Source organism: Manacus candei, unplaced genomic scaffold (genome assembly GCF_025592945.1).
Source record: "Manacus candei isolate 608988 ecotype Guabito, Panama unplaced genomic scaffold, ASM2559294v1 h1tg000151l, whole genome shotgun sequence".
Taxonomy (NCBI): Eukaryota; Metazoa; Chordata; class Aves; order Passeriformes; family Pipridae; genus Manacus; species Manacus candei.
Window position 1 is genome coordinate 595,470 of NW_026138199.1, and position 21,434 is coordinate 616,903.

At 46.5% G+C, this 21,434-nt stretch overlaps 1 protein-coding gene across 4 annotated transcripts; it reads right to left on the reverse strand.

Moving 5' to 3' along the window:
• Window positions 1-8,222: 8,222 nt before the first annotated feature.
• HTR1D (5-hydroxytryptamine receptor 1D) lies at window positions 8,223-20,447 on the reverse strand. Of its 4 annotated transcripts, none has more exons than XM_051772268.1 (3): window positions 20,284-20,447; window positions 11,437-11,656; window positions 8,223-10,584 (listed from the first exon to the last, which is right to left on the reverse strand). In XM_051772268.1, exons 2-3 carry the CDS (start codon window positions 11,466-11,468, stop codon window positions 9,417-9,419), a joined length of 1,200 nt encoding a protein of 399 aa, XP_051628228.1. In that variant the 5' UTR covers window positions 11,469-11,656; window positions 20,284-20,447; the 3' UTR covers window positions 8,223-9,416. The 4 variants fall into 4 exon arrangements, with proteins under 4 accessions (XP_051628228.1, XP_051628231.1, XP_051628230.1 ...); XM_051772271.1 differs by having other exon boundaries at window positions 8,223-10,588; XM_051772270.1 differs by having other exon boundaries at window positions 8,223-11,358.
• Between the last annotated feature and the right edge of the window lie 987 nt (window positions 20,448-21,434).

Here is a 21,434-nt window from a genome sequence, read left to right on the forward strand (position 1 = left end):
GGTGAACCATCAGAAGAAATTCTGTGGAGACATTTGGCCTCTAGATCCCTGTGCATGTGTACGTGCTGTCCCAGCTTTCTCAGCTGAGAACTTTCCTTGGCTTTGAGTACTGATGCCAACTCAGCTTTTCCTGGAAATGCCAGCCTCCTAAGGCAAGGGCTGGGAAGTCTGCTGGGAAGTCTGTTTTTAAACAATGTCACTCCCTAGATACTGAAGGACAAAGTTCACAGTTTCAACTGCTGTTGTGCATAAACCCTCTACTACTTATTAGAGAACTGACTTGACCCTCTGTCTTCTGCTTTCTAGGTGTGTTCTAACCAGTGGGCTGTACTGCCAGGGTCTTGCTTTCCTTTCCCTCTTCCTAGCTTCATTTGTATATGTACAAATATCCTGGTTTTGGCCAGGGCAGGGTTAATTTTCGCAGTAGCCAGGAGGGGGCGTGGCCAGGACACAGAGGTTATTCTATACCACCTCACAGACCGTCTCCCAGCGAAAAGGGGTTCCTTCTGGTCGAGTAAATGTTGCAAATGGAATAGTCTGGTATTGTTTATTGTTGGGGGCTTTCCATGTAAATAGTCTCTTTTCTTGTACCTTTTGTTACTATTGTTGCTGGTTTTGTTCTTTTTCTTATCTCACTGCTGTTTCCAGTAAGTTTTTCTTACCTCAATCCCTGACCTTTGCCTTTTGTGTCTCCAATTGAAGGGGGAAGGGGAAGTGGAGCATGGTTTTAGAGGGAGTACTAAATGGGAGAATACCCTTCCTAAACCATGACAGTCTTAATTGGCACACAATGTGGGGCTTGAAGGGTTGCGACAACAGATCTGCCCAGAGCATGTTGGAAACAAATATGATCTAGCATTTGTTGTATTAGGTACAAAGCTGCTGGTCACAATGTTGCTTGGTCTGTTCATGTGGGTGTGGTACTGAACCCTGATATGTTTGCATATATGCACTGTGTGACCATCATGATGCTCTGTTTCAGAGCAAGGAGGGGATCGGGATTGTTCTGTTGCTGTACTGTGTGGTATCAGTGTGAGGGTTATTCAGTGCTGCTGTCCTGCCCTCACCTTGGGCACTACCTTTGGGAGTCCATTAATAATTGTATCCAGCCTGTAGGGGGAAAAGGGGAGGATGATATTCCCTAGCTTTTCACCCCCTTTTCCTCCTTCAGGGCTGTTACAACAGCTTTTGAGACTTTTGAATTTCCTTTGGGTGTTAAGGACAGCATGTTCTTGTTGCTAAGCCTGCCAAGTCTCCATAGTGCAGTCCACGCCATGTTTAGAGCCAAGAGAAATTTCTAGGAAGTTCATTTGGGTATCTGCCACGAGGGTGGATAGTCATGAGTGGCATGGAATGTGGGAGAGAATGGGCCAGTTTTTGGATAAATTCTCTGCTCCAATGATTTAGGAATTCTTCCCTGAAGAACTACAGGACCCTAGTAAAATGAGAGGTAATCTGCAAGGAGAATGCTGTGGCAACTCCAGAGGAACAATTTATTGCAGTGTGCTGGACCCTGGCTACTATTTATCAGACACTGCTTGCTATTAGACAGCACCCTCAGGGGGAGGAGGAAAGCAGACCAACAGGCACCGAGGCCACTCAAACTACAGCTGAACCAGAGGAACAACCCGTGATGGTAGCATTCACCCCTACACGTTCAATACAACATCAGTTTGCTTAGTGAGGGATGAAGAGGAAGAAGGGCCCTCAGAACAGAAGGAAGAGGCAGGGCTAGAGATAATCAACCGATCCCTATCCCTATGTGAGCTGCAAGATATGAGAAAAGATTTCAGTCACCAGTCATGAGAGCCCCTGGTGACCTGACTGCTCCAATGCTGGGATATCGCAGCCCACAATATGAAACTAGATGGGAGTGAAGCCAAGCAATTGGGATCCTGGGATGAGGGGATTGACAAAGGGATGGGGAAGAAGACAAAAACTCTCATGTCAAGGGTGAAGGAATTCTCTCAAGGATGATCTAATAGTGCATCCAAGCAGGTGGAATGCCACGGAGAAAGGTGTCCAGTACCTGAGAGAATTAGCTGTGCTGGAGGTAATCTACAGGGATTCAAATAACAAGCAGTCCTTGTAGATCCAGATGAGGTCCAGTGCACACAATCCATGTGACGGAAGTTTGTATGGGGCGTGCCATCATCATACACCAACTCATGGGCATTGATGTCATGGAAAGAAGGAGAACAAACAGTGCTTCAGGTGACTGCCTGACTCTGGCAATATGAAGATCAGGTCCTCCCTACTGACCTGCATCTCGACTGTGGAGACACTGTCCAAGACTGTGGACAGGTTCAAAAGACACACTCCCTTCACTGAGACGGTTCCTGCTGTATTGTAGGGATACAATGAAAACAGAAAGCTGCTATGTGGAGTCCTACACAGTGAGTCACAGAAACTGTTAGGAACAGCCATTGAATATAGAAATGATACCTGTGCTTCTGTATATATATATATATATATATATATATGTATATGGTTGGAAGGTGTAGGATCTGGTTATGGCATAGATGGTATAAAATAAGGGGGGGATAGTGCCCTGGTTTCAGCCAGGACTGGGTTCATTTTTTGGCATGGCCAGGACCCAGGGTTATTCACCACTTCACCTCATTGCTGGAGGTGGGGAAAAAGGGACTCTCCCTCTTTAGGGGAGAAGGGGTTCCTTCTGGTCCAGTAAATTTGGCAGACAGAACAGTGGTATTTTTCATTGTCAGGAGCTTTTGTTCATTTTCTTCTCTTATTGCTGTTTCCAGTAAATAGTTCTTATCTCAGTCCTGATCTTTGTTTTTGTACCTCCAATTGGAGGTGGGGAGGAGAAGTGGTGTGTGGTGTTAGTGGGAGTACTAAATTTGAAAATGCCATTCCTAAACCATGACAGCAAATAGGGGAATAATTTCAAGTTGATCAGCTCATAATACAGGAATTATGGGAAGGACAGTGGGTGGAAAGGTTTCAGATTTGTTGAAGTCAGGTGAAGTCCCTGATGACTGGTGAAAGGAAAATATAACCTCCATTTTTAAAAAGGGGAAAGCAAAAGGCCCTGGGAACTACAGACCAATCAGTCCCACCTCTGTGCCAGGCAAGAACATAGAGCAGAGTCTGCTAAGGCTCATGAAAAACAAAGAGGTGATTGGCTTTACAAAGGGAAAATCATGCCTGACAGATTTGGTGGTCTTTTATGATGGGACTGCAGCAGTGGTGGATGGGGCAGAGCAACGGACATAATCTGCCCGGACTTATGCACAGTATTTGACACTGTCCCACACAACATCACTGTCTCCAAACTGGAGATGTGGATTTGATGGATGGACCCTTGGTGGGTAAAGAACTGGCTGGATGATCGCACACAAAGAGTTGTGGTCAATGGCTCATTGTCCACATGGAGACCAGTGACAACTGGGGTCCCTCAGGGGTTGGTACTGAGGTCAATACTGTTCAAAATCTTTGTTGGAGACACTGACAGTGGAATTGAGTGCACCCTCAGCAAATTTGCTGATGACACTGAGCTGTATGGTGCAGTCAACATGCTGGAGGGAAAGGAGGCAATCCAGAGGGACCTGGACAGGCTGGAGAGGTGGGCTGATGCAAACCTCATGAAATTTAACAAAGCAAAGTGCAAGGTCCTACACCTGGGTCAGGGCAATCCCAAACACACCTAAGAGTTGAGTGGAGAAGTGATTGAGAGCAGCCTTGTGGAGAAAGACTTGTGGGTAATGGTGGATGAAAAACTCAACATGAGCTGGCAGTGTGCGCCCACAGCCCAGAAAGCCAAACATGTTCTGGGCTACATCAAAAGGAACGTGGCCAGCAGGTCAAAGGAGGGGATTCTCCCCCTCTCCTCTGCTCTTGTGAGACCCCACCTAGAGCACAGTGTACAGTTCTGGTGTCCCCAACATAAGAAGGACATGGAACTGTTGGAGCAAGTCCAGAGGAGGCCACGAATTTGGTAAGAAGACTGGAGCACCTCCCCTACAAAGACAGGCTGAGAAAGTTGGAGCTGTTCAGCCTGGAGAAGAGAAGGTTGAGTGGAGACCTCATAGCAACCTTCCAGTATGTGAAGGGGTCATACAGGGAGAGGGACTGTGCCTGAGGAACTGTAGCGACAGGACAAGGAGTAATTGGTACAAACCGACTGAGGGGAAATTTAGGCTGGATATTAGGAAGTTCTTTACTGTGAGGGTAGTGACATACTGGAACAGGTTGCCCAAGGAGGTTGTGGACGTCCCAAACGTGGCAATGTTCAAAGCCAGGTTGGATGAGGCCTTGAGCAACCTGGTCTAGTGGGAGGTGTCCCTGACCATGGCAAGGGGGGTTGGAACTAGATATCTTTAAGGTCCATTCCAACCCCTTCACATTCTATGATTCTCTGATTCTGTGCCCATCTGAGTAGTGGGAAGAAACAGAGGACACCAGGTCCTTCCCAAAGAACAGGCACAAACACTGGCACGGAAGCAGAGGTAACATCCTTCAATCCAAAGGGGTGAGAGGAAGAAGGGGCCTTTCTCTTTAAAGACTTCCCTATGATTTGGATTTCTACATACCCTGCCTCCATTTGCCCACTGGTCTTTGCAAGCGTGAAGAAATCTCAATTCAGCAACCACTTGGAGCCAGCCCTAAAGTTACATCAGCGAAATATTATTTATCAGAACATAGCAGACATAAACTATGTGCTCTCCTCCTTCTCTTGTTCTCTGAGACACTTTCCCTGTGGGCTGTGGTCTAAGTGAAAAGGTGCTGCACAGGTCACTCAGACTGACCTCTTTTGAGCTCCTGTTTCTGTGCCATCCTGCCCAGACATTTTCTCTTGCAACATGGTCTGAAAAAAGAATGGCAAAGTTCTGGCCCTCATCTGTAATGCCTTGGGAGTCTGGATCTGAGCCAAGAGCACAGTGAACAAAGTGAGCAGTCAGCATGGATTTGCAGAGGGTAAATCATGTCTGCCCAGTTTGATTGCCTTGTATGAGACATTTACTGGGTCTGTGCATGAGCCTTGACAAACTCAAGGCTTTCAACACTCACACAATATCCTTGAATCCAGTTTGGGATGCTGGGATCTGTATGGGTGGACAGCCTGATAATAGGCAGAGTACTAGAGGGAACTGTCCTAGGACCTGTCCTGTTTCTTTATCAGTCGCCTGGAGGAAGTGATGGAGTGCACTCAAGTCTGCAGCTGATGCTGAGCTGGGGGGTTCAGTGCATACATTCAGGGGCAGAACCACTATTCAGAGTGACCTAAACAGTCTGGAGGAAGGGGCTAACAGGAACCTTCAGAATTCAACAAGGACAAATGCAAAGTCCTGCACCAGGGAAGGAAGAACCCTTTGAGATGATACAGGCTGAGGACTGACTGGCTGGATAGCAGCTCTGCTGGAAAGGACCTGGGGGTCTTGGTAGACAGCAAGCTGAACAGGAGCCAGCAGTGTGACGTGGTGCAGAGAAGGCTATATTACCAGAAGCATAGTTAATAAATCAAGGGAAGTGATTGTCCTGCTCTACTCAGCCCTTGCTAGCCCACATCTGGAAAACTGTGTCCAGTTTTGGGCCTCTTAGTACAAGAAAGGCATAGCTAAAGCAGCGTGAGGTTGATGGATGGACACCAGAATGGTCAGGAGACTGGAGAACTTACTTGCCGCAGGAACACAGAGGGAGAAGCTGAATGGACTGGGCTTGCTCAGCCTGGAGAAGAAAATGATGTGAGGAAACCTGACAGCAGCTTCCCCAGGACCTAGCAGGAAGTGATTGGTGGGAGACTGAGAGACAGCAGACATAAGTGAAAAAAGAGAAATTCAAACTGGATATAAGGAAAATCTTTGTCTAACAAGATTACAACTTTGAAATTAAGAGTCTGCAAGTGAAAGTGTGGAAAAGGAAAAGAACAGCTCTTTATTACCAAATCCGAATAAACAACAATGGTGCAACCAAAACTTTCAAAAGAAACAAAACAAAGTCCTAATTCCCCAGGGGGAAAAAAACCCGCAGCAAACTGGGGTGGGGGTGGGAGGGGGGGCTGATGGCAAAACTGTCCCTGGCAGCTCAACAGCTGCTCGCAGCCACGGGAGCGGCCGGTGGCTTCATAGAAAGAGTCCTTCTTCCCAAAGGCGCAGTGTCAACTCAGGCAGCTCCGATAATGGAGCCCCCACGCCCCGAGAGCATCTCGCTGCGAGATGCGTTGGTCTCTCAGTCGCTCTCCACGCGGTATCCGGCAGGGAAAAGAAAAAAACTTCCCATCAGGAGAAGGGGAAAAAAAAAAAAAAAGAGGTGCCGAAAAAAAACCCTCAAAGCAGCTCCCGCTCTGTCCGTCGGTGGAAAAAAACCCCAATCCTCCCGACAAAAGGGCTTCCGAGGCGTGGCCCTGGCCCGCTCTTTAGAGGGGGCCCCCGCCCGGTCCCGCGCTGCGCAGCGTGTGGCGTTCCGCTCCCTCTCCCCCTCCTGACTCCCCCCATCCCGGAACAAACAGATTGGGAAGGGGGGGCGGGCGACACTGGGGAAAAAATTCCAAGATCTCTTTTCAAACCTATGACAATCTTTTTCGCCAGGAGGACAGTCAAGCACTGGCTCAGGTTACTCAGAGTGGTTGTGCATCCTTATCCTTGGAAAGCTGAGAAAATCGTTGATGGTTATGCTTTGAGCAGAATTTTGGACTAGCGACCTCCAGAGGTCCCTTTCAACCTGAATTACTCCGATTCTATGTATTGTACATCCCCAGATCTGAGAAGGAAGACACAAACACTAAGTCTCATTGCCCCTGTCAGTATTTCTAATAAGATGTGCCATCAGCTGCTCCAAGGCTCTGATTTCAAGGTTAGAACCAGGCATGAGGCCACTCGAAGGACACTGTGCAGAAGGTCCCTAAGTGATGTGCAGACCAAAATTCAGCATCATTTAGACAACAGAGTGACAGTCTTGCTGCCAAGTTTTTGCAGGAGCACTGTGACCCAAGGGCTCATTGCTAGCACGACGTCCTGAAACATGAGATAGGAAGAGAACAGGTATGTAGAAGGTAGTTCAGAAGTGACCTGGCTGAAGACAAGCCCTGCCTCAGGCAGCATGAAGCCATATGGTGGGAAGGCCAGACTAGCTCTCAGCAGAGACTGGTACAAAGCAGGAGGCACCAGCACTATGCTGGTGGTGCTGGAGGAGAGGCAGAGAAACTATGTTTAATTCTCTTATTCAAGTCCCCGAGGAACCCAGAAGATGCCAGTGTTCTGGAATATGCCATGTTTTGTGTTAAGCTAGGAGAGCTTTCTTGAGTCTCTACAAATGGTTCTTTGAGTGACAAGACCCTGTAAGATTCTGCAGTTGTATCTCTGAATTCATGTAGTCACACAGGTCCCCTCTTGCAGGCCCAATATGAAACTATATATCTCATTTTTCTAGCAGAAGTGGTTATACCAACCTTTTGTGATGCCTCCATACCTCAGCTACCTCCAGAGCAAGACTGGACTGGTAGTGCCATACCGTCTTGTCCCTTAACGGTAGCATCTCTGAGTGCCCTGGGCACGGGGATGGCAGCCCAGAAGGGAATCTGAAGCTCCAAGTTGGACACTGCTGTAACACCAAACTGAATAATGCCAGGGACTGGCCTCAGGTGTGAGAGCTCAGTTGTCAACACTAGTTAATGGTTCAGGCCTTCCCCTGTGTGGCTGTGGCCTGTGTCAACTCACATGTCCCCTGGCAAAGCAACAGCACAGCTAAGGAGTGAGCACAGGCGAGAACCACCACAGCCAGTGGGCACTCTGGAAGCACTTTAGAAGCAGACTGTGTGGACATGGCCACGTAGCAGCACCATCAAAATCTTGAGCTGGATGGAGCTAAATCAGCACACTTCTGGGAGGGGAGGAGAGCTGTGTCCCAAACAGGGCAGCCTTAAGTGCCCTTGGTGGATAATGTGAGAGAGAAGAGTACATTTCTGTGACCAGACAACTGCTCTGCTTGACTCTGCAGCATACAGGTGGTCCCAGGCCATCACTTTATGGTCCAGTCCTCAGCAGAGGCACCGGCAACAGGGAGAAGCTGTGAGGCTGTGCCTCAAATGCAAAGGAGAGGTAAAAGCTGTGGTGGGCCTGGGCTGTGGTGGAGTGCATTGGAACGGCCACAGCAGTTGATAGTGGAGATGAATTGGGGTAGGCCAAGAGACTGAAGGGCTGTCAGAAGGAATACAGGATAACTTTCAAAGCAGTGGGTGCCTCTCATAACACAATATGGACACTTCTGCTGTAAAATACCCAGAGACTAAAAAGTTGAATGAAATTTGGGCTGCACCACTTGGTGTGCTGTCCTGTCCAAGAGTTCAACCAAGACCTCCATGTGCCAGCTTTCCACCTGCCAAAGCAGGGAAATAATCCCAAAAGCAGAGAAGTGCAGATTAGAGGGGACTTGCTCCACCCTCTGCAGCCCCAGCAGAGGGTTCTGACAGTATGATTCCTGACAGATGTTTGTTTGACCAGTATTTAAAGACTTCCAGAGACAGTGATGGCCCATCCAACCCAACAACCTTAATTGCTAAGAAAATTTTCCTTAGTGTGTCACTTCATTCTCTCCTGTCTAAATTCCCATTTCTTGTCACCAAGGAGTGAAGCTCCTGGCTGTTTTCTGAGGTTCCAGTCATTCCACACTGGCACTAACCATATTCTCCTGTTTCAGCTTGTGCATGCAAAAAAATGAAATAAAAATATAAGATCAAGGTACTTCGCAATAATTTTCATGCTATTTATTTTGCAGTATTTATGCACTGGCTATTCTATTAATGATAAAATGTGTAAAAATTGCTTCCAATAAATTGTCTTCTTTCTGCAGTTCACCAAAAACATAGCTTCAAATGCAACAGTTGTGAAATATTCATATAACTTACATGCCTCTCTGCCCTGCTGCTCGTTATAGCCAGGCTGCGTCACACAACTTCTGAAAATGTTACAGGTCTTATCAGCTTCACATGGATATGATACAGGTTATAGAAAATGTAGATATCAGATCCTGCTCTCCAGAAACTTTCTCAACCTACATAAATGATTAATAATATGCAGCAGAAATACTGACATCCTGCAAACACATACACAATTTCCTCCCACCAGGTTACAAAGCATGGTAGAATTGGATAATGTGTCACCTCCTCACACAAGCCCAGCTCCCTGGTTTGCACACCTTCCCTCGTTACAAAGCTTATTTCACGTGTTGTTGATCTTATATACACACACGATCACTGCAGAGACCACAGACAAGTTCTGTTATGGAATGCAGAATTCCAGACAGAAAGTATCAAATTGGCGAGAAGTCCCCAGTTACATGCACAGAACAGGGTTGCAGCAGAGTTGGCAATTACCACTCTGTTCCTTAGGAATAAAAGCATGGAAAGTTTCAGGTAGGCTATGAGATTGCACAAGGGTCAGTAACACAAGAGGAGAGTCTCAAGATGAACGCTTTTTGAAAAGTATTAGTTTTTGGAAAGCCTGTTTAAATTCTTCATTAAAAGCTGTATAAATGACTGGATTGATCAATGAATTTAGGTAACCCAGCCAGGTAAAAAAGTCCAGTAGGATGGGATGAAACCAACAGGCATCTTGGCAAATGGGCAGGACTAGGGACATGACAAAAAAAGGCAGCCAGCAGAAAATAAAAGCTCCCAAAATAATGCCTAAAGTTTTGGTGGCTTTCCTTTCTCTTGCAGTAGAAATTCTTTTCCTTTCCAGGACACTATCTGCAACTTTTATTTTAACATGATTGATAAATATTGGGGATCCACCTGAAAGGGAATGCCCTTCATGGAGGCTAGCATTAATGGAGCAGAGAGAAGACCCCGCAGAGCCGGCGATCAGGTGTGCAGTAGTAAAACGTTTCCCACATAATGAGGGTGGCTTCAGAATTCTGGATCGAGCTGCTACATAAATTCTACCATATAATATCAGGAGGAGCACAGTTGGGATGTAGAAAGCTCCACAAGTGGAATAGATTGTGTAGGTAATTTGATCTGTGTTCACAGTACACTTTGCAATTTCTTCATGAGCTTTCACTTGCCTCCAGAAAAATGGTGGCACAGAAATACTAATAGATATCATCCAGACCACTGCAATCATGAGGGCTGCTCGGCCAGCAGTCCGGCGTTTGGTGTATTCCAAAGCATCTGTGATAGCCCAGTATCTGTCCAGGGCAATAACACAGAGGTGCAGGATGGAGGCTGTGCAGCATGTGATGTCTGATGACAACCAGATATCACACAGCACTTGGCCAAAGGCCCATGAATGGGTGACAGTGTAAGCAATACTGATGGGCATTACAAGGACAGACACTAAAAGATCAGTCACTGCCAAGGAGCCAATGAGGTAATTTGCAGGTGTGTGGAGCTTTCTAGTCAGAAAAATTGTAATAATAACAAAAACGTTTGCAAGGATTGTTGCCAAAGTTATAACAGACAGAAGGATTGACAGTGAAATCTTCAGCCCTAAGAGTGTCCTTTCATCCCAAGCCAGTGGTGTTTCAGTGAAATTTAATGACTTATTTGCTGAGCTCTGGAGAGAGAACTCTGCTGAATGGTTGTACTGAGTCATCCTCTGCTCTGGTTTCACCTTCCAGTGTAATCTTTCTAGGACAATGAAGAAAGATGCTCACTTTTTTTATGAAATAGAACTTTTCATACTTCAGTCCAACATGGAAGAAATATTAACTTGTTGAAAACTTCAGCTGACACAGTAGATGAGGTACTCTCCAAAACAAGATCTTCCATCACATCACATCAATGACATCATTGTTAAAGCAAAATGTTAACATAATCATCCAGATATCAATCTGGTGTACAACAATGCAAGCAGGACTATTAAGTGACAAGAACTTAGGTGGGTTTCATTTTCATCTTGAAGATGACTGAATCATTCTTTGTCTTTTTTTCTGAACTAACCATCTGAAAAGCTGCATAAATCAATACTGAAGGATGAGAGACAGAAAAGAAGCATCTGGGCATGTAGTTAATGCCCCTTTGCTTGGGATAAAGCTGCCCTCAACAGTATTTCCCCTTTCTCTCTAATAACTGACTGTCATGTTTTTGGTATTTACAAGGGACACTTTATTAGTAGAGTACCTAAGATATAAAACAATACCATCTGGATTCCTTCTGTAAACACAATTTCTGCCAGATTTGTGAATCAAGACTTCTTTTTGAAAAGTACAGATCTTTGGTTTCATTTATTTCTCCAGACCATTCAGGTTTTCTCTCAACATTTAGTCTTCAAATGCTGAAGTCAGATGTAAGGTACCAGAACTCAATGTGTTGGCACACATTATAGCACAGTATGCAATCTACAGGCTTTCCATACTTTTCCTTGGATTCACTTAGTGTAACGTGAAGTCTTCACAAACCTGAAGAAAACATCCTAAGATAGATTTCCCTCAGGCCTTTCACTCACTTGCAACCATGAGTACCAGAGTGTTACTTACATTATGCCAGCCCAACCCTTCTTGAAAGACATCCTGAATGTGGGTCACGAATGGCTTTGCAGTGTGCAAGGAGGGCTGCAAAGAGAGACACTGAACTTCTCCAAGGAAATAATCATCAGGTCAGCCCTCTCCCAGTCATCGAGGAGAAATGCCTCTCTCAGTCATCACTGGTACAGATTCATGCATCCAACAGAGAATGGACAGTCACTTGATTGGGAATCTGTGGAGCAAGAGCAGCATATATTCTACATGAAACATTAGCACTTTGATGTCAAACAGCCTCTCTTAAGCTCCTAAATCCTAACATAAGAAACACTTTTCCGTTTGGTGTGTTTGATTTTTTTTATAAACAACCACCTTCTGTGAGTTAAATTGATTTTTAGAGATGCTTTTTCTTTTGAGGTGTACTTTTCCAATTAGGGGACGTGAGTCTCATATTTCATACTAGACTATTACTTTCTTGATTTTTTTTTCTCCAGGAAGGGGAAGATCCCTTCCTAATAACCATTTTTGTGACACTGAACAAAGGTGCAATTTACAAGAATTTTTTAACATAAAAATGCGTATAGTGACCAAAGTCCATCAAATCCTGACAATGACCCATACGTTCAGCTCAACCTTGTTGCCTTTTTCTGACACTTTGCCAACACCGATATGTTCTTTTGGAGACAGAGACCAGAATCACAAACACTTGTTGAAGATGTGAATACACCACAGATTGATACTGCAGCATAATGGTGTTTTCTGTTCTCAGTTTCTTTCCTCATGATTCCTGAAATTTACTTTGCTTTTTGAATCATTGCATAGCACTGATCTGACATTTCCACAGAGCAGTCCCAATTGATATAATTCCAAATACCTTGAGTGGTATATCAGCTTTTTTTCCCTGGCAGCTCACTTTTTACATCTATGAGCACTATATTCCTTCTCCCACTTTTTAACTAAGGTTCTTTGCAACTCTGCACAGTCAGTCCTTGTCTTTATTACTCCGAAGACCTTTGTTTCATCATCATATGTCATCACCCCACTATTCATGTACTTTCCAGATCACTCAAAGTCTCTTGAGAGTCTAAGTAATTGTATGGGTTGGACTTCACTCACTCCATATACTCATCTGCTTTTCTTAATTACTTCAACAGATTGGTGAGACATAACTTACCTTTACTAAAGCCTGAACTTTGACTGTTCTCCAAAACACCATATTTACTATGTGTACAGTAATACTATTGTTTATTGCAATTTCTGCCAACTGGCTATATGTACAGATGTTGGGTTATGGCTCAGCAGTTGTCCAGATCTCTTTGGGAAGTGACACCACAGCGGTTGTCTTGCAGTTAGCAGATGCAAAGGGAGTTGAAGTAGAGGTTGACCCTCCCACTGATACCATTGCACTTTGGATATTGAGTTGCACTGAACTCTCTAGCTGAGCACTGTCTCACAGTGAAGTTATGTTGTTGTTCCCTTTGGTCAGAAATAAAGAGTCCACTTGTAAATATCCCCCAGTTTCTCTTTAGTGAACAGGGATGCTGAAGTTAATCTAGTTTCTCTGTGAGAAATTTCCTTTATCTTCTCTGGATGTATTTTTTTTCCATAGCTTTACCATCCCTTTAACTCTTTGACACAGTAATGGCTCGCTTCAGAGCTCTCACTTACAGAGTCTAAGAAACCTCTTACCTGAACACTGGGCTGACTGCACATCCCACGCAGAAGAAACCAAAACCACCAGACAGACTGATTAGCAATATTAAAGACAATGACTGTATTTCTTAAAAACTAAAGCCAAGGCCAATCTTGATTTCAGTTATTGAGAAAAGTGATATCGAGCCTTTCACGTATAATGTGATTATCAGTCTTAGAATAATTCCAGCAACATGAACTAAAGTGAAGTGCACCTCACCCACCCACTTGTACATGAACAAGCTTATTAGTAGTCCTACTGCTTCCAACAGCTCTCAATCACCATGGGAAAAAATAAGTTGATGTGAAACATGGCATTTTCAGTGAAATGAACTAGTCTAGAGTTCAAAGGAATTATTAATCTTCAACATGCCAGTAAACAGGACACTCCTACACTGGGAGAAAGTCTTATTGAAACCAAATAATGTGTTAACATATATTGAGTTACTGAATTAATTAAGTGATGTCTCAGAACAAATTTTTTACAAAAATGCTCCAAGTCAGGTATTTATCCTGTACTCAGAAAAAGTTACCATCTAGATAAAATGAACATACTCCCAGTAATTTAGCATTTCAATTAAGTTACCTTTTACTCACCAAAAAAAAATGCTGAACAGAGGTAAGTGATTTTCCCATAAAAAAAGAAAAACATTTGCATAAACTACAGACACTGAAAAAATAACACTAGATGTTGAGCAGTCATTAAATTAAGTATAAGGTCATGCACATAACTGCCTATTAATAAAAGCAGAACACAAATGCACAGGCACACACATCCTGAAACCCCAGAGCCCAGGAGTAGTGACTGGACGTGCTGCCTGGGCAGAGCGCATGTGGTCTCTGGAGCATGAGGAGCACTGGGCAGAACTTGGTTGTTGAGGAAAACATTCAGTGCCAGTAGCTCAGGGTGCAGCTGCAGCGGAGCTGCAGGTTGAGCTCTGTGGGACAGCAGCCTGAGCCCGAGGCAAGAGGCCATGAACTGTCGACCCTTTGAACAACAAAGGGCCCCTGGAGCTGTGTCCCAGCCAGGGGACACGACACTCAGAGACACAGCAGGAGCCGACAACCCCCAGACTTTCCTGTGCTTGGACTGTGAGGGGATAAAAGCCCAGGGGTTCCTTTGTTCTGGGTCCCTCCTCAGAGGCACCAGCTCAAGCTGTTATTTTGGTATTGCACCATGATCAAATTACTTTTAGGAGTCTGAGACTCAGCAATGGGGAACGTGGGGCGGAGCTGGTGAGAAAACCAGGTCTGACTGTATGAGTCTGGGGGGAGCAGCTGCGAAGGGGCTTCGGTCCCAGCTCAGGTGGTGCGAGAGCGAGTGCCAGAGGGGCTCCTGGAAGGTCAGACAGGGAAGTTTACTTAATACTGGTGATGTTATCACCCCTAGATAAGAGAGCATTATTGCCTCCAGTGTGTGCAACTCGCAGTCTGGGTCAGTGCTCCTGCTGCCTGCAGGCAGTAGTGTGCACAGTGTGGATCAGCCCGCGCCACCCTCTGGCCCTGCCAGGCAGGGCATAGCAGGTTTGTCACCCACACTTCACAGGATGGGAATCCTCTCAGATGGCTTGGCTGCATCAGCGCTGTCCTTGGTTCATCTTTTCTTGGGCTTCACCTGGTGCTCTTGGCCACGGACTGTGGGTATTTTTTTCACTTCACAGCTTCTGAAATAAACTGATGTCACAGCCAACACAGCGAGGTTTTCACAGCACAGCATGTGTGATGCACAATGCCTAGCTGGAGCAAACCAGCATTGTCTTAGATGCTTGCAGGTGAGGCAAGATGCTTGCAAGAGCAGCTAGGAACAGCATAGAGTAAAGGAGGGTACACCTGTCCTTGGTTTATCCATGCTAGTGTCCCCAGTAGTTTCTCCACACTACTGTCCCTGTGGATTGTCCACACTACTGCACTGAGTAGCATGCAGGTGTGGCAGTTGGGGGAGGATGGGGCAAGTACAGAGCTGTGCAGTGAGAATGATGAGAAACCAAGGCACAGAGTAACCCTGGGGTGAAGAAACGTGATGATAAAACCACAGCAAGCAGCCCAGTCACCAGAGCCTCTTCTGTAACCAGTAGGGACAGAACACCACGTCCTGACTGCAAGGCCACAGAAACCAGGACTGCCCTCTGCAGCTGCCTCCCTCCTGCATCCCAAATTTGATCTGGGCTGACTGTGGCTCTCATTTATATACCTCCAACAGTACTGAAGGTTGCATGGGAAGGGACCTTTTGATCCCTGTGTCCACACACTCAGTAGTTCCTGTGAAAGTCCAGGAGGTAAGGAGATGTGTAATAATGTCTTGGTAACCTGGAGAGATTCTTTTTCATTAATCAGAAAGAAGGAAAGAGTATTTAAATGGAGAGACAATTTCAGACACTGCAGTGCTATTTAACTTAGCAGAAAGCTCAGCTCAAGGACTGGAATGTGAAGCAAGATCATGTGCAATGTGAAAAGAAAACACACTTTAGTTGTTGGTGATAGCATTGGGACTGCTTCACTGTTCAGGGTCCTCACTTAAAACTAGGTACTTCTTAAGAAAAGGTGCTTTGCATCCCAGCTCTGCAGTTAAACTCACAGAGCAAGGGCAAGGTGGCAGGGTAGGGTCCCTAGGAGGAAAAACTGAGTTCCAGGTGTGCCAAGGCAGGAACACCGGCAGGCAGGAGGAGGCTGGGTGGCCCCAGGAGCTCCACAGGACCGAGTGCCATCATGTAGGATCCAGGCATGGAGCTGCAGAGACTGCTCAGATTGCCAGAGATGCTCAAGGGTAAACAAAGGGTAAACAAAGTCCTGACACATTTCTGTCCTTTCTGGAGTACAGCCATTAGTGGAGAGTGGGGTAACTCCCACAGACTGCAATTTCATGGTGCAGCTGATACACTTTCTGAGGATGCTGAGCTGCAAGGAGAAGGCTTTGGTGCACTCTGAACTGGGCTGGAGGGGGGTAAATAGTGTGTACAAAATAGGTATGTTGAAAAGAAAATACAGAAATTTACTCTTTCGCTAAATAGAACAGTAAAAAAATGAAGAACAAGATAAAATGTTCCTTAATATGTTGCACATTTCCTTTAAGTTCACACCAAAGTTAGAGAAATTAGGAGATTCATTCTCTTCTTTGAAGCTGGGGAACTGCAAAGGGATGGCTGAGAACAGAGTTAAAGTTCAGCAAACTACTGAAAATTCATTTTGTAACTGATTCTCACTTTTTACATGTAGAATCCACTTTCTTACCTAAATAGACCAGGTCTATTCTGTCATGCTGAAAGCATGACCAGCAGTGAAGCTGCTCCCAGTGTGAGCTAACAGCAGGTGGCTAGGAGGCACCCCTTGGGACAGGAGGTGGCACTCCAGCCAGGAGGCACCCCTCTAAAGGCATATTTCAGAGCAGAACTCAAAAAAGGGAGCGAGTTTTGAATAAGTTCTTGTAGATTTGGGACAACTGACTCAAGCATGGAGAATAGGGTAGCTGTGGTGTCCAACTCGGAGACAAAAGCCCTTTTCAAACATCATGAAACACATTTAGAATTAGCTCTAGGAATCTGCCTATCCAGAGATCATAATCACATCCAGATGCAGCTTCTGGCAGAAAACCAGGCAATGCCATAGTGCACTGAAAAGGTGAGAGGTACAGTCTGTAAATTCTGTTTGCACCTGAATTTCTGGCCAGCCCCAGCAGCAGCTGGGCCCTTTAGGGCTGAGCATCTCTCTTCACTGCCTGTGAGGGGAGCTGGCACAGAAGAGTTCATGTTTCTAAAGAACTGAACTGACTCTGCGAGTGTTCACTCCGGCATGGCTCATACAGCACAGCTAAATCTCTAATGATACAGTTATTGTGACTATTTCCAAGGAAATCAGGCATTTTCTTTCTTTAACACAGAGAACAGCACTCTATGTGAGAAACTGTAGAGAAAACATTTCTCATTTTAAATAAGCAACTATAGTAATTGTCACGCAAATATTGGCAAAGTTTAACACTTTTGCTGCCTTCTCCCCACCTTCTATTTTGCTTGGCTTTCAAGAAAGTATTGTTTTTTTCCTTTCTTACCTTTATTTATACACAGCCAACATGTATTAGCAATTAACCCATTGCTAACTACCAAGTTACAAATGCTGTTATAACTAAATATTACTTATAAAAGAGACAGGTTGAGATTTAGGAGCAATAATGTTGGCAAATACTACATTGCAAAACCAGACTCTACAGTATGTTACCATAAGTTCTTTGAAGGCAGCACAGTCTGGAGCACTTAGCTCCGCATACTCCCTCAGCCATAAACAAACACACACAGTGCAAACGCACACAATGCAAAATCTCCAGTTAATTATTTCTTTCTCGCATTTCATCTTCCATCATTATTTGGTGTCATGAAATCACTGGAATTTTAAGTACCAAAAAATACAGTGGGGTGTGAGATTGTAATGCCAGCTGTGTCCAAGTGCCTGCAAGGTGGGATCTGGGACAAGCAGCGACATGACTGATCTTGGGGAAACAGAGCCCCCAGCCTCCACCATTTCAGAGCATGAACAGGAGGAAGGAACTCCCCATGATTGTGCCAGGTAGGAGGACTGCACCAGAATGATCTCTTGACACACTAGGGCATCAGCCCACGAGCATTTTCTACATGCCACTGACTTCCTGAGTGTTGCTCCCTACCAATGCTCTACCCTCCTCTCTTACTGCACTCTGACCTTTAGTATACTCCTCTGCCTTCTGGTTCACTTTCTAGGATGCAGACACAGGCTTCTCTGATATGCAATGCTTGTTCCTTTGGTTCCTGAATGTTTGTAAGGCACTATGAAGTAGCATTCCCCCATATGACCTGTTAGGAGCTCTCCAGTCTTGGCAAAGAAGCTGAACAGTTATTGCTCTGACCACAGTGTTTATGGCCACGATGCTGGTTATTTTTTTGCCTGGTTTAGAATAAACTCTCCTCATCACCCCAATTTCAATGAGCTCAGAGATGGGAAAATATCTAAACTGCCCTCTGCACAATATCTCTGTGCTCATATAGGGTCAGAAATGGGCAGGCTGGGAGTGGGCAGGAAGGAACATCTTAGCTGAGTCCTGCACTGTGCCTCTGGGGATCACAGAGGATGGATCATGGCTTTTGTGCACACTGAGGGATATCTCTCTTTACATGCATCTCTGAGTGCCTCGCCAAAGGGCAGAAAGGAATCTTTACTCCAAAGACAGAGGAAAAACCAGTCAATTTTTATTCTAACTTTTGATATCAGGCTGGTTCCTGTATGTAGGACAGCTCTAGCCAGGCAAACAGCTGCAAGACAACTGCATCACCTTGCTGTGTACATGGCAGAACAGAGTGATACTTGCCATTGGGTTTTGTTCTGCATTTACGTGAAGACAGTGCACTGCCATCATTCTTACTTTGTGTTAGATGCTGAAAGTAGCCAGGCCCCTCACATCTTCCTGCATTTTGACATGTTTCAATGTAAGAAATACATTTCCCAGATTTCTAAGGAAGCTGCAAACCAGCAATGGGTTTGATTTTTTTTTTAATTTCCTTATTCTCTGCCATTTACTCACACATGCTTGCATTACACGTGCTCAATTACCAGCCCTTCAGAAGTGTGATACATTAGAAGAAAATGAATGAATGATGACTGGTGAGGATGCTACTCTGAGAACATCCAGATGTGGGGGTAAATGGGAAAACCAGAAAATATTACAAGCAACATGAAAAACAACAGATTGACTATTTGTTTGATATTTGTTAACTTTACTATTTGAGAAGCATGTGTAATGTACAGCCTAAATCCTTTGTTATGATGCTCCCCTGACTTTAGGGAGAACATGAAAAATAAAAGCAAATTTGTCTTGAGAAACCTCACACATTCCAGCCATGGCTTTCTAGAATAATCTACATAACACTCCACTGACAACAGTTCCTATGAAGTTACAATTACCGGCAAAGTAGTCCGACCTCTCTGAAGTCAGCTGTCCACTTAGTTTTGCAAAGGGAGTTTCTTCCTTGGGGTTTACATCAGGCTCACTGCTAGGAAAGGGACTGTCTGTCTGGGGAAGCATTATTCTCATTGAAGTCTGTGTTCAAGTCTCAAGCATTGCTGCCTGCAGTATCCTGGAAAAATCAGGATCATCTCATGACTGCAGGGCAATGCAGTCCTTGTTCTTGGCTATGTCCTGCTCTTTGCTGTGGGACCAAAGCTCATCCCAAAAGTGGTTCACATTCATCACTGCTGCAACAAGTGACAGGTGGTCCACTGGCTCCATGTGAGAAAACAGTGTGTTCTGTCCTGGAAAGCCTGGCTTGCATCCAAGCAGGTACATACATATGGATAGGTGAGGACTCCAGAAGTACAACATTACAGCAGCAACTCCTAGCTTTGCGCTAGCACCTCATCAGAGGTAACATTTGGTCACCATCATACCTGAAGCAGGAGTGAGGAAAAAGCCAGGTTAGCCGGGTCAGTCATGGAATACAAACCAGAATGGTGTGGGATAATGACGGAATAACCCTAAGAAGACATATCTCAGAGGCACAGTAACCCAAAGCTTTCCCCAGGTCAATCCACATAAAATTACACTTTTAAAATGGTCAATTCATTTACCCAATATCATCCTGTACTTGGAGAAAGAGACCTGCAATACGCATTTAAAGCTCTAAATCGCCTGTGAGAGCAAAGCCTCCCTCTCAGATACACAGCATAAAGGGTCATTACAAGCTGCCCAGAGAGGCTGTGGCTGGAAACATTCAAGGTCAGGTTTGACGGAGCTCCGAGCAACCTGATCTGGTTGAAGATGCCCCTCGTGTCAGGGGGGAGGGACTAGGTGACCTCTAAAGGTCCCCTCCACCCAAACCATCCTCTGATTCTGTGACAAACGCCCGTGTCCGGTGCCGCGGGGCTCCCCGCTCTCCGCTGGCCGGGGCTCCGCAGGACGACGCCGCCGAGGGAGCTGTGCCCGCCCCACCCACCGGCGCTCGCCGAGCCGGGGCGATGCCGCCGCAGGCCCCGGCCTCGAGCTCCTGCCCCTCGCCCCCGTTCCCCCTCTCCCGCCGGCGGGTCCTGGCGCTTCTCCCGGGGCCACAGTAGCGAAGCGCCCGGTGCTTCGTCCCCGGGAACCAACTTCAGCCGGGGCTCCGCGGGGCGGCGGGAGCCCGCCCCGTCGGCAGCGCTCCGGCCGCCAGCACTCACCCGGCTCCGCGCCGTCCCGCTCTCGCCCGGCTCCGGCAGCGCCCGTCCTCAGCACCGGCGGCCCCGGCCGGGCTCCCTCGCGCCCCGCGCCCCTCTGCGCTGCCCCTCCGCTCCGCTCCGCTCCCCTGCTCCGCGCCGCTCCGCCGCTCCCCTGCTCCGCGCCGCTCCGCTCCGCCGCGCCGCGGGGGCCCGACCGCTCCTCGGCGCGGCGGCGGCTGCTCGCTCAGCGTCGGGGGCCGGGCCGGTGCTCTGCCCGCCAGCTGGGTCGGGGCAGCGCGGGGCCCCCGGCCCAGCCTCCAGCGGCCGCCTGCAAGGGCAGCCCCGGGTCGGCGGCGGGCGCGGGGGCAGCGCTGCCCGGGGGGCGGGGGTGGGGCCTGCGACCCCCTCCCAGGAGGTCTCCTCACCGGACCCCACCACGCCAGCCCGGGCCTTGTCCCCGGTGCCGGGAAGCGCCGCCGTGGCAGGCTGCGTGGTCGGAGACCTCGCGCTGTTCCCGTTGGTTCGAGGATCAATAACTTGCCCTGAGCGGCAACGGAGGCCCTGTCGATAGCCAAGGATAGAGGACTGTTCAGAGCTCACCTAGATGGGTTTGACCCAACTGCTGCATCAGCTTTGCTCCGACCCGGGGCTCGCAGCCCCCTTTGCAGAGCAGCCCTTCTGCATCCAAACCTAAAAGATCTAGAGTGTTAATTCCAGCTTTTATAAGCTATGCAGTTAGTGGGTTTTAACTGGTTTAGTTGCTAATGAGAAATAAAAGCTCTTTTTTTTCAGAGAAGCAGTAACTTTTCACACTAGACAAAACTTTTACATAAAAGTAATGCAAAATCCAAGGTCTTGAAAGAGCAATGCTAAAGTCGCAGCCCCTTTGCAGCATCGTTTAGGGTTCTAAATAGATTCTAAATTAGCCATTGCCAAACAACTGTCTCCATTTCCCTCTCGCAGCTAATTTACATATTGGATTATTTCAAAGTACAGATAATCTCATGATTTTTGAACACTTACTACTGTTGATAGCCAGGCTCTGCCCTCTCCATCACACTGTCTCAGTGAATGGTTTTTGACCCTGAGCCCAAGTCTGCTTGAGCTGCCCGCAGCTCAGTCTCAAAAATGTCACACACTTTCCAAATATTTCAAAGGGTTTTGTCCCAACT